The following is a 14,319-nucleotide window of genomic DNA, read 5'->3' as shown; positions in this document are numbered from 1 at the left end:
CTTAGGTTGTCACGAGTGCGTAGGATTTTACGGATCTCAATTCAGATACCGTTTGAGTCTCGAACGGATATCGCCTATTGCGCGTTATCCGGGTTCGATAGGTTGGGAACGTTGAATGGTCTCAAATTTAATATATGTTAATCTAGGTATTTCTAGGATCGTGTAGGAATTCACGGATTGTGAATCAGAACCCCGGATGTTCCGATTAAATAATTTAAAGTTTATGTTTTATATTAACCTTCAGATCGTGCGATCATGAGCTATCTGACTGTCCAATCTAGACTAAACTTGCAGGACGAGTGTCCTATACCTTGTAGAACCCATAGGAACCTTCGGATCGGAATTTTGAGGTCGTGGGCCCGTAGGCCCGTTTGACCAAGTGTGGGTAGTTTGACTCTTGGTTGACCTTGAGTCTTTCGCGGTAGTTTTACCTTCCTAAAAGGATCATAATGACCCTAATGACAGGTCTTGAGCGTTGTTGAGCTGTGTTGACTAAGTTGGGATTTTTAGAGTGTTTATTTGTATTATAGGAAACTTTTAAATATTATTTTAAATAATGATTAATCGTATGGGGATATTATGTGATAATATGGTGAGGTCGCACGTGGCGTAGGTAATCCGGCGTGTTGACAGGCCCCGTACATGGCGTATGGGGAGATTATGCCATAATATGGTGAGGTCGCACGTGGTGTAGGTTATCCAGCGGACAGACCCCATACGTGGTGTTGGTAGTACCGACGTATGGGGAGATAATGTGAAATACTGAGATATGAATAAAGTTATTGCCTATGTGTGGAATTGGGCTTTAGGAAAGAACTACGTATGGGTTGATCACTCATGAGGGTACGTAGGCAGCCTAAGGTTATTAGGTGCCGTCGCGGACATAGATGTGATTATGTTAAGAGGTTAAAACCTTGTATATTTGGATTGGAAAAGTTAAAAGATGCATGTTGAAATTTAGTAGTCATAATTCATATTTGAATTTATCGTTTGCCTTGTTTAAGGCATGAATTGATTTGTTAGCATGCTTGGTAGTTGAGAATTATTGGAAGGTCGAAGGCCGAAAGTCGAAGGCCGTTTATGTGAATTGCATGAAATTATATTGTGCATGCTGCCAGTTGTGGATATTAAATGTGTTTTTATGCATGTTGAAATTTTGGGCAATGTTCAATTTACAGGGGAGACTCTGCCGAAATTTCAGCAGAAAGTCTCGTACCCTTATTCCATTTTGGAAAAAAGGGGTATAGTTCTAGAAGTGGGTCCTGTCAATAAAGAATTTTCGGGATTCGTCTCGGGTTTCGGGAAATTCGGGGCGGGTCCTGTCAATAAAGAATTTTGGATATATACAGAGTAATGCAGATCACACTTTGTTCTTGAAGCGTGATGGAAGAAGACTTACTGTATTGATTGTTTATGTGGATGACATAGTCGTAACTGGAAACGACACAGGAGAGCAACTGAAATTGCAGAAGTATTTGTCTCAGGAATTTGAGATGAAAGATTTAGGTGATCTGAAGTACTTTCTAGGAATTGAAGTAGTCAGGTCCACAATTGGTATATTTCTGTCTCAAATAAAGTATGTATTAGATCTGCTCACTGAAACAAGAATGCTTGGATGCAAACCTGTTGATACACCCATCGAGATGAATCACAAGTTATGTGAAGACATAGATCAAGAACCAACCAATAAGGAACAGTACCAACACCTTGTTGGAAGTTTGATATATTTAGCTCACACAAGACCAGATATTGCATATACTGTGAGTGTGGTTAGTCAGTTTATGCATTCGCCCAATGTTTCTCATAGGAATGCAGTTGATCGGATCTTAAGATACTTAAAGTCAGCACTTGGGAAAGGGTTAATGTTCTTCAAAAATAGAGATCTCGAAGTTGTTGGATATACAGATGCTGATTGAGCTGGCTCCATTACTAATCGACGCTCTACTTCAGGTTACTTCACTTTTGTGGGAGGTAACCTAGTCACTTGGTGGAGTAAGAAACAAAATGTAGTTTCTTGATCTAGTGCTGAAGCAGAGTATCTTGGAATGACTCAAGGAATTTGTGAATTACTATGGATAAGAAGACTATTGATAGAATTGGGGTTCAAGCCAGAAAAGCCAATGAAGTTACATTGTGATAACAAGTCAGCCATCGATATTGCCCATAATCCAGTTCAACATGATCGAACTAAACATGTTGAGGTGGATAGACATTTTATCAAACAAAAACCTGAGAAGAAGATTATCCGCCTACCATTCGTAAAATCAGAAGATCAATTGGCAGATATCTTAACCAAAGCTGTTTGTGGAAGAGTATTTTATGATTCACTTACCAAGTTGGGCATTGGTGACATATATGCACCAACTTGAGGAGGAGTGTTGACGTGAGTCTCCTAATTAATCAAGGAGATTTACTTCCTTGATTAATTAATGGATTTACTTTCCTATTTTTATATAGTTGATAAATCATTGTATAATTAGAAGATACTTTCCTAAATTTTTACTGTATCTAATTCCTTGTATAGCACATGTAAACTCTTATATATACCTCCTTATGGAGAAGAATAAAAATAACCTAATACATTCAAACCATATTCACATTTAAGCATTCACCACATCACTTCATGGTGGGTCTTGCTCTTAATTTACCCAAAAGCTGCTCATCTATTTTAGAAGAATCAAATTATGGGTCGAGAAAGGAATGGAGGATATGCTGACCTTGAGAGGAAGTGCGGTGGTGGGACCAGGGCTTGCCAAGGTTGGAGTCACGTGTTAGGACATAATCCCATTTGGGTCTCATACTCTTTCCAACCCACTTACTATCACCTTAGCATTGCCTTAGTATCATCACCTAGCTATTCCCACACAGAATAACAACTTTGTCCTTTCCCTATTTACAAGAAGTTTTGTTAAAGCATTTGCTAGAGTAGATCGTAGTGAATTTCATTAATAAACATAAAAAGAGACATATAGTTGGGAGGGGTGGAGGGGTGTAGGTGTGTGTAATGAGCATATATATATCTACAAATACAAAAACTAAAATAAAAACCAAAAGTAAATGCAACGCAATGCAATACAAAACAAAACTATTTAAATATAAAATTTAGCCCTACGAGGCTTAGGATTCTTAAATTCCTAAATTATTGATGCATGGTCAATAGTATTGGCAAACCCTCTTTCAATGTGGAGGATCATACAATGAGCAAGAAATTCATCACATACAGTGTTTCAAAGTCGATTCAATAATTCTCATACATGCGAAAGCTCGTTCCGTTGTTGCTGTATATAGGAACCAAGGAAAACAAGGCCGAAAATTATTCATTCTATCAATTAGGAAATAAGAAAAACAAAATGCCTAGTTCTTTGCAACTGAGTACTCAAGTCAAGAGAATTGGCCAAACCACTTTTTATTAAATCAACGTAAGATTATTTCTTCTAAGTGGCTTGGATAATGTTCTAACTCAGATTGACATGCCCCTAAAAGAATATATGTTCTTCGCACATTATATTGTTCTTTCACCAAATATTTGCACATTAGATGACATACTCCTAGATCATCGTTCAAAATAGTTGATATTTGTATTAATGATTAACCATCATTCTTTTTCTTAAAAAAAGACAACAAGGTCTTAATTTTCTTGGGGTTCCGATTGTGATCCGACATAATAAAAAATAACCTATAAAATAAATAATATGTAGAAATGATTTTAATCAAACATTTCAACAAAAATACCAACACACAAATCAAACATCTCAACAATACCAACAACAAATTAATGCATTTAATCAAACATACCAACACACAAATCAAACATCTCAACAATACCAACAACAAATCAAACATCTCAACAAAATTCCTAAAATCAAAGCCCTAATTAATTTCAACAAAATCTCCAAATTATAAGTCATTCCTAATTAAACCCTAGAACATTTTCTATTCAAATTAAATATGCATAAGATAATTAAAAAGGAGAGAATGAGAAGAATACTTGTTGTTGCAAAGAAGAGAAGTTGTTGGCTGCAAAGAAGTTGAGCGGAGTTGCTGGCAATTATGTCTGTTTTGCAGAGGAGGAGAAGAACTACACAGGAGGATGGGATGGTATGTTTGATAGATTTGTATAGGTTTAATTTAAGTGGGCTAGACATATGCAGTGTAGGTTATAATTTTTTTAACAAAAATTTGTGGTGGGTTGTGAATGAGCAGAGGGAGAGCTATTTGCTCCACCATTAGAGATAGAGTGAGAAAATTGGAGTTCAGCAATTGGGTGTGAGGCTTTGGTATACAAACAACTTCTCTTCGCATGATTGGACAAAACCCCGCATGCTGAAACGATAATTTTTATGAATTAAATAGGGATGGCTGTCTACATGGAAATTTATTAAAAGTGAGTGACAACAATAATAATTCATCCGGCAGGTGTTTAAAAGGAATAAAAGTCCTTTTGATGCAATGGTTGTACTTAGAGTGTTTGTATCAAACACTAAGACCAAGGAGTGATAGTTCACTCAATCTCAAACTCCTTAAAACTCATGGCCTATAAAAGAGTCATGCCTGTGATTAAAAAAGGGGGAAGGAGCAGAAAAGAGAATAGCTGCAGGAAGAAAAGAAAGACAACAAGCATACTAGAGAAATCAAAAGCCATCTCAAGGTAAAATCTTAGTTCTATGGCACAGTTTTCTTGTTTGCTCAGGACTCCAGGTTTCGATCAACCCAAGCGTCCCTGGCTATGATGATTTCTATCATCATAAAAATAGTCAGGGATCTCTCTAAGACTTGGCTCCGCTCAAATATTTCCAGTGATGTTTTCAAACAACCAGTCCACAATCAACAGGAGAAATTGTCTTCTATGATGATTTCAATCGTCATATATTCTATTCCAACAAGCAACTCTGATCAAATGCTTTCAAGGATGTGTCCAACCTCCAATTCAACAGCAATTCGTGTGGATTGATTGTCATGGTGGGCAAACCACCAAAAAAATCAAAACTGGTGCACAACTCTCTTGAAAAGGCGTAGAGGAAATCCTAGAGTTCTCTAGGTTCTTCTTACTGTTGCACCATAATAGCCAAAATCGTTCAATGATGTTCATCATGAGATGGACAGCCGAAAAAAAATATATGAAACGAAAGAATCAAAGGCAGGTAATTCATGTAATTATCGAGAAGAAGTTCCAAGCTTTCCCACAACAAGAAGACAATTTGGTTTGTGTTTGATTAAAGCTCACTACCTGGAGATCAACGATATGCAAATTAAAAAGGGAAGAAAGGTTTTGCTCTGAAAAAAGCACCAACCCAAGTTTATGGGGATGTTTTGCTCTGTTGAAGATAAAATAACAATTAAAGTAGAGGAAAAAATTATTGGATGTCTTGATTGAATACCACGTGATTTCGACACCCTCTTTTAAAAATCCTAATAGTCTTAATGGAACACCACAAGACTTGTTTAGATTATTTAAAAGTTTTAATTGAATACCAAAATACATTTTTATCCCAAAATAGTCTTTTAAAATCTCAATTGAATACACCCCCTAATGGACAAACTAAAAAAGAAATAAGCTATCAATTATGTCAATGCCAAACGATACAAATAACTTACCCCATCTGCCGTATTTGCCTTTTCTATTCAATACCAAACGTTGTAAATGGCTAATTATTATGACAGAAATCACTATTACCCGATTTAAGTCATAAGGGCATCATTGGAACAAAAATAATTTTAAAAATAAAAATATAAAAAGATTACATTAGAATGTATTTAAAAAGGAATGTAATCTTATGTGGCAGAAAAGTCAAAGGACTTAGATCAAAGTCATCAAATCTAAGAATTAACCCCAACTCCTCAATGAGAATTTGTATCTATATCAACTTTTTTTGTTCTAATTTTCAAATTATAATTAAAAGTAACTGTTTTTGGCTCTTAAAAGAACCATCATGTATTTTTCTCTTATATAATTACAAAGGATGAGTGCAAGATGACATTTTTTATTGCCACTAACAGCTCCCATTAACAAAATCTTAGTTATCAATTTTCGTATTTGATCAATATCTCAGTCATCATTTAAGAAATGAAAAATAACAAACTTACCTTAACATTTTAATACATGTAGAACATAAGGATAATAAGAATTAAGCCCTTCTAATTTTTTGTTAATTTTGATCACATGCCACCCACCCCCTTTAATCACAGTCCCGAGTGCCGACCATGGCTTAAATCTTAACTCCCCAAGTCACTTTGGCATCGCATATAAAAATTGCCATGCCCAAACAATTTTACATAATAATTTTCCTCAAAAGGAAATATATACAGAATAATACTAATAATGGATTGGAATTTGGAATCTTGGAGTGCACCACTTCACATACTTCTAGTCAAAACATGTGTTGGGATTTTAAAGATGACAGTGAACTCTTTTTGAATTTCGAAGTTCTTGTCGAATGTTTTGTCCAGTAGTGGGGAGGGCGTTATGTGGACTTGTTGCCTACCAATAACACGCAGGCTTCTAGTTTTCTTATTTTCTTATCTTACTTTAGTAAGTCCAACATATGAAGAGCCAAAAATGTCTCTTACTGTGCACACAAAACCATAGATCATTCTTGTAAAAAATTAGACAAATTGAAAACTTTTTAGATATTTAATTGTGTCCTATAAAATCAATGAACATGGTGTTTCAAGAAAGTATTAAAATTTCAATAATTTAATTGAGTGGTCAAATAATATCGAATTTAAAAGATTTTTTGCAAAGTTAATCTTCGAATGAATATCTAAAAAATAAATAGTTTGCAGTGATGAAATACAATATGGTGGGCTCTACAAGACAGATTATAATGGATTGGTCAATCCCTCTCTACCATCAGTTCACATATTTCCTGGAACCAACCATTTTCTGTGTCACTATGCAGCCATCTATAGCTATCTCCGTCATGTGAGTCTTGGGCACCACGTTAGCCTACGGTCCAAGAAAAATCCACATTGACATTTGACTCTCCATTCTCTGACTACACTCCCTGAGTCGTCCACAAACTAATCTCTCTCTCTCTCTCTCTCTCTCTCTCTCTCTCTCTCTCTCTCTCTCCCTCCTCTATATAACATACAAAATCCTGCATTTCAATACAAAACTCAGACCATTCCAACAAATAGCCCATTTACCAGAATTTCAGAGAGCCCCAACAAAAAGCTCCACAAATTATGGAGCTTTTTGATTCTTCAAAGCACGGTACTCTCTCAGCCTTCTTCTCACACTACTCATCATCATTCATTACGTATCCAGGTACCGATTTTCTTCTCAAACCGGTTTTCATACGTGGGTTTTCTGGCTCATTACACCTAGTTTTGTTATTTGTGTTGCTCGTCTCTTGGGTGTGGAAGAAATTCAAGGTGGGTGATGGAGAAGGTCCAAAACAGAGGTTTGGGAGTATTCAAAGTTGGTATTATAAGCTAACTTTACTCTGTTGTCTTGGTGTTTCTGGGCTCAGTCTTGTTTTTTGTTTATTGAACTACTTCTATTGGCATAGAAACGATTGGACTGAGGAAAAGCTAGTGACCCTTTTTGATTTAGCCATTAGAACACTTGCTTGGGGTGCTCTTTGTGTCTACTTGCATACCCAGTTCTCTAATTCTTCTGAATCAAAGTTTCCAAATTTATTGAGAGTTTGGTGGGGTTCCTACTTTTCTATCTCTTGCTATTCCCTTGTGATAGATATTCTTCTGTACAAGGAACACGTTTCCTTGCCCGTTCAATCTTTTGTTTTTGATGTTGTCTGCGTCATCTCGGGTTTGTTCTTTATATTTGTGGGGTTTTTTGGGAAGAAAGAGGGCAGAAATACCGTTCTTGAGGAACCCCTTTTGAATGGTAATGGTAATGCAGTGTCAAATAATTCCAAAGGGGGTACACCTGTTACCCCTTATTCAAATGCTGGATTTTTCAGCATCCTTACTTTTTCTTGGATTGGTCCTCTAATTGCGCTTGGCAATAAGACGACATTAGACCTTGAGGATGTTCCTGAACTATACAAGGGTGATAGTGTAGCTGGGTCCTTTCCAAATTTTAGAAATAAACTGGAGGCGGAGTGGGGTGCGGATGGCAGAGTTACCACATTTCATCTGGCGAAGGCATTGATATTCTCAGCCTGGAAAGACGTTGGCTTGACAGGGTTATATGCTACATTTAACACATTGGCATCTTATGTCGGTCCATATCTAATTGACACGTTTGTTCAATACCTCTATGGACGGAGAAAATTCAAAAATGAAGGCTATGCTTTGGTTTCTGCATTTATGATTGCGAAGCTGGTGGAGTGCCTCTGTCAAAGGCACTGGTTCTTTAAGGTACAACAGGTAGGAGTAAGAATCCGAGCGGTACTTGTCACAGCGATCTATAATAAGGGTTTGACCCTGTCATGCCAGTCCAAGCAGGGCCACACTAGCGGTGAGATTATCAATTTTATGACTGTTGATGCTGAGAGGGTTGGTGACTTCTCTTGGTACATGCATGAACCATTGATGGTCATTCTACAAGTTGGCTTGGCCCTAGTGATTTTGTACATAAATCTTGGTCTTGCAGCCATTGCAACTTTAGTTGCAACAATAATTGTTATGTTGGCAAATGTTCCTTTGGGGTCCTTGCAGGAGAAGTTTCAGGAAAAGTTAATGGAGTCGAAAGATAAAAGGATGAAGGCAACATCTGAGGTCTTGAGGAACATGAGGATTCTCAAGTTTCAAGCATGGGAGATGAAGTTTTTGTCTAAAATTAATGATCTCAGGAAGACTGAGGCGGGATGGTTACGAAAGTTTGTTTACACGTCTGCCATGACCTCATTTGTTTTCTGGGGTGCCCCCACATTTGTGTCAGTGGTCACGTTCGTTGCTTGCATGCTTTTGGGGATCCCACTTGAGTCGGGGAAGATCTTATCTGCACTTGCAACATTCAGGATTCTTCAAGAGCCTATCTACGGTCTTCCAGACTTAATTTCAATGATAGCACAAACTAAGGTATCCCTTGATAGAATTGCATCATTCCTTAGTCTTGATGACTTGCCTCCTGACGTTATAGAGAACCTTCCAAGAGGTAGTTCTGATACAGCAATTGAGATAGTCGATGGGAATTTCTCTTGGGATTTATCATCCCCTAGTCCAACATTGAAGGATCTAAATTTCAAAGTGAGCCAAGGTATGAGGGTTGCTGTTTGTGGTACTGTTGGCTCAGGCAAGTCTAGCTTACTTTCTTGTATTCTGGGAGAAGTTCCGAAGATATCGGGGACTCTTAAAATGTGTGGGACAAAGGCCTATGTTTCTCAGTCACCGTGGATACAGAGTGGCAAGATAGAGGAAAACATATTGTTTGGTCAAGAGATGGACAGAGAAAGATATGAGAGGGTGCTTGAAGCATGTTCATTAAAGAAGGACCTGGAAATTCTATCGTTTGGTGATCAGACAATTATAGGGGAGAGGGGAATCAATTTAAGTGGTGGACAGAAGCAAAGAATACAAATTGCACGTGCTCTGTATCAAGACGCTGATATTTATCTGTTTGATGATCCTTTTAGCGCTGTTGATGCTCATACAGGATCACACCTTTTTAAGGTATTTCATTTCCCTCTTGTAGTGTGATTACATCTAGTTTAAATTGAGTATCCAAACTTATTTACATCATAGAATTACTGGCATCCGTAAAATTGACAGCTCATTATTAATTTGTTTGCTTGATAATTGCACTACAGGAATGCTTGCTGGGTCTCTTGGGTTCAAAAACAGTAATCTTTGTTACTCATCAAATGGAGTTCTTACCTGCTGCTGACCTCATCTTGGTAAAAAATCCAGAAGACATGTTATTATCTAGTTAGTATCTGTCTGCTTAAACTTATTTGTTTGTCATTAGGTCATGAAAGACGGAAGGATTACTCAAGCAGGAAAGTTCAATGACATTCTTAATTCAGGAACTGATTTTATGGAACTTGTGGGAGCACACGCGGAAGCTTTGTCCGTGCTTAATTCTGCAGAGGTGGAGCCAGTTGAAAAAATAAGCGTTAGCAAAGAAGATGGAGAATTTGCTAGTACTAGTGGGGTTGTCCAAAACGTAGAAGACACTGATGTTCAAAATTCTAAAACAGATGATTTACCAAAAGGGCAGCTTGTTCAAGAAGAAGAGAGAGAGAAAGGTAGAGTTGGGTTGTCAGTCTACTGGAAGTACATCACCACAGCATACGGAGGTGCTCTTGTTCCGTTTATCTTGCTTGCACAGGTTCTCTTTCAGGTCCTTCAAATTGGAAGCAATTACTGGATGGCTTGGGCAACTCCTGTTTCAGAGGATGTGAAACCTGCTGTTCAAACCTCTACACTTCTAACTGTTTATGTTGCTTTGGCCGTTGGAAGTTCTTTTTGTATCCTCTTCAGATCCATGTTTCTTGCAACAGCTGGGTACAAGACAGCCACTCTACTCTTTAGTAAAATGCATTCATGCGTTTTCCGTGCTCCCATGTCTTTCTTTGATGCCACTCCAAGTGGACGAATCCTAAACAGAGTAAGCAAAATATATTTCTAATATAGTGCCTTATTGGGATATTCAAAGAGAATTAGATGCTTTAAACAGCTACCACTCCCTCTGCTGCTGTACTGAATGCAGTAATCTCATCAATGTAGCTAATTGATTTCTTGCAGGCTTCTACAGACCAAAATGTAGTGGACTTGAACATGCCGGGTCAAATTGGGGCCCTTGCCAACTCATCGATCCATCTTCTGGGAATTATTGCAGTGATCTCGCAAGTTGCACGGCAGGTTTTCATCATTTTTATCCCTGTGATTGCAATCTGTATCTGGTTACAGGTAACGCTTCTTTGTCCTACTGCTTCTCTCTTATATGTTGTATCAATACATGAATTTCCACATGAAATCTAACATGGAAATGTTAATGTCCCTTTAGTGTTAATTCTTTGTTGATCATGCACTGTTGATGCTCGTTATTCATTCCTATACATGCTCTACCTTCTATTTGATGTGGAACTGAGGAACTTGGCTTCCTTATTGACACAAAAGTTCACTAAGTTGATATATTAACATTTTCTTCCACCTTTTTCTGCTACAGTTCTTAGAAACTTCTAAATTGGCACAACATGGAACATGATTGACAATATGAATCCATATAACAAACCTAACTCCTATTACAGCCAGCAATCTATATGAACTATGTTAAATGTGAAGAAAGATGCTCAAAATTTTTATATTCATGCAGCAATACTACATACCTTCAGCACGAGAACTGGCACGGTTGGTTGGAGTATGCAAAGCTCCAGTGATACAACACTTTGCTGAAACAATTTCAGGGTCGACAACTATTAGGAGCTTCGATCAAGAATCAAGATTTAGGGATACAAACATGAAACTGATGGATGGTTATGGTCGGCCTAAGTTTCATACTGCGGCTGCAATGGAGTGGCTATGTTTTCGCTTGGATATGTTGTCATCTATAACTTTTGGATTCTGTTTGGTTTTCTTGATCTCTATTCCAGAAGGGGTGATTGATCCAGGCAAGTGGCATTCATTTAGCGTGTTACTAATTATTCTTTTGAAAGCAAATGGTAAAGCAAATCTATGAGTTCTCTCTTTTCTTATTTGTTTTTGGTATTTTACTCTGAAGGTGTTGCGGGCTTAGCTGTCACATATGGACTTAATCTAAACACGTTACAGTCGTGGTTTACATGGAATCTTTGCAATGTGGAGAACAGAATTATATCAGTGGAGAGATTACTACAGTACACTACCATTCCCAGTGAGCCTCCTCTTGTAATAGAATCCAATCAGCCAGATCGTTCTTGGCCATTACGTGGAAAAGTTGACATACATGATCTTCAGGTACTTGCTGTTCTGGTTTATTTCTTTCATAACGTATGGGGTCATTCATGTGTGACTCGAATTTCATGTTTATATAGGTCCGGTATGCCCCACACATGCCACTTGTGTTGCGAGGTATCACATGTAGCTTTCCTGGAGGAATGAAAACTGGGATTGTGGGTAGAACTGGCAGTGGCAAAACGACTGTCATACAGACCCTTTTCCGAATTGTGGATCCTGCTTCTGGCCAGATTTTGATAGATGGTATTGATATATCTTCAATTGGACTGCATGATCTAAGGTCTAGGCTGAGCATTATCCCTCAGGACCCAACCATGTTTGAAGGGACTGTAAGAAGCAATCTGGACCCACTTGAAGAGTACACAGATGAGCAAATTTGGGAGGTTGGTTGGTTTTACACTGATGAAAGGAATCTTCTTCCTACTAAATGTTCTTCATTTATAGATTTGCAGTGCTAAATTCATGGGACTAGTTAAAACATCTTTTGATTTTTTCAGGCCCTGGATAAGTGTCAACTTGGAGATGAAGTTAGGAGAAAGGAAGGAAAGCTGGATGCCACAGGTTTGTTCTATGGCTACTCTAAGATACAGGCTATATATGATGCACTAGATTTCATTTTACGTCATGGAAATTCTTTTGTTTATGTTTCATATGGTTGCTGCAGTTAGTGAGAATGGAGAGAACTGGAGTATGGGTCAGAGGCAGTTGGTCTGCCTTGGCCGTGTGCTGCTCAAGAAAAGTAAGGTCTTGGTGCTTGACGAAGCTACCGCGTCGGTCGATACAGCTACAGATAATCTCATCCAGCAGACCCTTCGCCAACACTTTACTGACTGTACAGTCATCACCATTGCACATCGTATAACTTCTGTTCTTGATAGTGACATGGTTCTGCTTCTGAGTCATGGTTAGTGTTGCCAAATGAATGCATTCAACTTCCTCTAGTTACCACTGAAGCTCAAATTCTTATTCATTTTTTAATGTATCTTTGTTCTTGTTGTAGGGCTCATTGAGGAATATGATTCTCCTGCGACATTGCTAGAGAACAAGTCGTCATCGTTTGCTCAGCTTGTGGCAGAGTACACTGTGAGGTCGAATTCCAGTTTTGAGTAGTTTGACTGACCATGAAATTCCAAATCTTCTTTATGAACTACTCAACTGGTTAGCTGTTTTGATAATGACGAAACATAAGCGGTGAGGTGCAAAGTGATAGAAGTTAAAGCTTGCAGTGTATTTTAGTTTATGCTATATTCTGCTGCAAATATTGTATGGTTAAGTACATTCCCTGTAGGTTAATATATAATGATTGATTGCCTACTCAAAAGTCCTTCCCTGTCCCTTTCATTTCCTCACCTATTCAAAGAGCAATCACAACATCAACCCATATTGCATATTGCATGCAATTATGCAAAGAGCAATCACATCTATTCATACTTGCAAGAAAATGATCGAGGGCATGATATTAACTTAGCTCTCACAACATCAACCCATCTTACTCAATGCCCGCAGCGATAACAAGTTATAAGAATCAGAAATGGAAATGTTTATTGCCTCTTCCAATAAACCATCTCTTGCATAAGACACAACGCTTGGAGAAAACCCATCCTTATGCAAACTCTGAAACAAAGAAGTTGCAGAAGAAACCCTGCCCACTTTTGTTAGAATACTAAACCTTTAAGAGCATCTCCTGGGGAGATGTCAAATACCAAACATCAAATTTAAATTTGATAGCTGATGTGGCAATTTGATATTTAAACAGTCTTACACTCCACCCGATATGTCAAATAAATAATTATTGTAACAATCAAATCATTAAAGATAAAGAAGAAAAAAATAAAAAAGTAAAATTATAAATGAAAGTAACAGCCAGTTGTCTTTAAAAATAATAAAATATTCATTTGACATTTTGTTTTTGGAATGTCAAAAATAACAGCTGAACCTCCAACCTTCATTCCACATCAGCTTTGACAATTCAGTTGGAGTGATGTGAGATGTTATTTATAGCCGTTAAATGTCTATGTGGCACTTTTGACATATCGATTGGAGATGCTCTAACAATACCCAGGGCGTCCAGAGATAGAGAGTCCAACCTAGAACCAAATTCATCTCTATGCAATTCAACGAAACCCAAAAGCTGCTCATCTAGTTTAGAAGAATCAAATTGTGGGTCAAGAAAGGAATGAAGGATATGCTGACCTTGAGAGGAGAGGTGGTGGTGGGACCAAGGCTTGCCATGGCCGGAGTCACGTGTTAGGACCTAATCCCATTTGGGCCTAATACTCTTTGCAGCTGTTTGGGCCTAAATTTGGCACACCCAGTCCAAATATTAAAAGCCCATGTCAAAATTACACACTCAGCCCAACACTGGAAGCCCAGAATAACGAAGCAATTTCAGGCCCCAAGCAGATTAGGCTTTGCATTTGAATTCAAAAGCCCAAATCCAAGAAGGCCCAGCCCAAAAACTGTTATTTGGGCTTC

General features: G+C 37.9%; 2 protein-coding genes across 2 annotated transcripts in view; both read left to right on the top strand.

Annotated features, from left to right (window-relative positions):
- LOC109948642 (uncharacterized mitochondrial protein AtMg00810-like) overlaps positions 1-1,916 on the top strand; it is a 2,372-nt gene extending 456 nt beyond the window's left edge. The window contains exon 2 of the mRNA XM_020562327.1: positions 1,380-1,916. Coding sequence (XP_020417916.1) covers positions 1,380-1,916 — 537 coding nt within the window. The remainder of the gene's footprint in view (positions 1-1,379) is intronic.
- Positions 7,042-13,168, top strand: LOC18780466 (ABC transporter C family member 3). Its single transcript, XM_007212853.2, has 10 exons — positions 7,042-9,579; positions 9,717-9,803; positions 9,875-10,516; positions 10,654-10,818; positions 11,225-11,519; positions 11,630-11,844; positions 11,922-12,227; positions 12,342-12,405; positions 12,509-12,748; positions 12,845-13,168. Exons 1-10 carry the CDS (start codon positions 7,186-7,188, stop codon positions 12,952-12,954), a joined length of 4,518 nt encoding a protein of 1,505 aa, XP_007212915.2. The 5' UTR covers positions 7,042-7,185; the 3' UTR covers positions 12,955-13,168.

Source organism: Prunus persica, chromosome G4 (assembly GCF_000346465.2).
Source record: "Prunus persica cultivar Lovell chromosome G4, Prunus_persica_NCBIv2, whole genome shotgun sequence".
NCBI lineage: Eukaryota > Viridiplantae > Streptophyta > Magnoliopsida > Rosales > Rosaceae > Prunus > Prunus persica.
This window is presented reverse-complemented; position numbering and strand designations above follow the sequence as displayed.

What these genes read in the sequence shown, in the direction of transcription:
- LOC18780466 (XM_007212853.2), top strand. Translation starts at nt 7,186, where the DNA reads ATGGAGCTTTTTGATTCTTCAAAGCACGGTACTCTCTCAGCCTTCTTC. An exon ending in CAGGATCACACCTTTTTAAG is followed by an intron (nt 9,580 to 9,716) that starts GTATTTCATTTC and finishes ATTGCACTACAG; the next exon opens with GAATGCTTGCTGGGTCTCTT. An exon ending in CAATCTGTATCTGGTTACAG is followed by an intron (nt 10,819 to 11,224) that starts GTAACGCTTCTT and finishes ATATTCATGCAG; the next exon opens with CAATACTACATACCTTCAGC.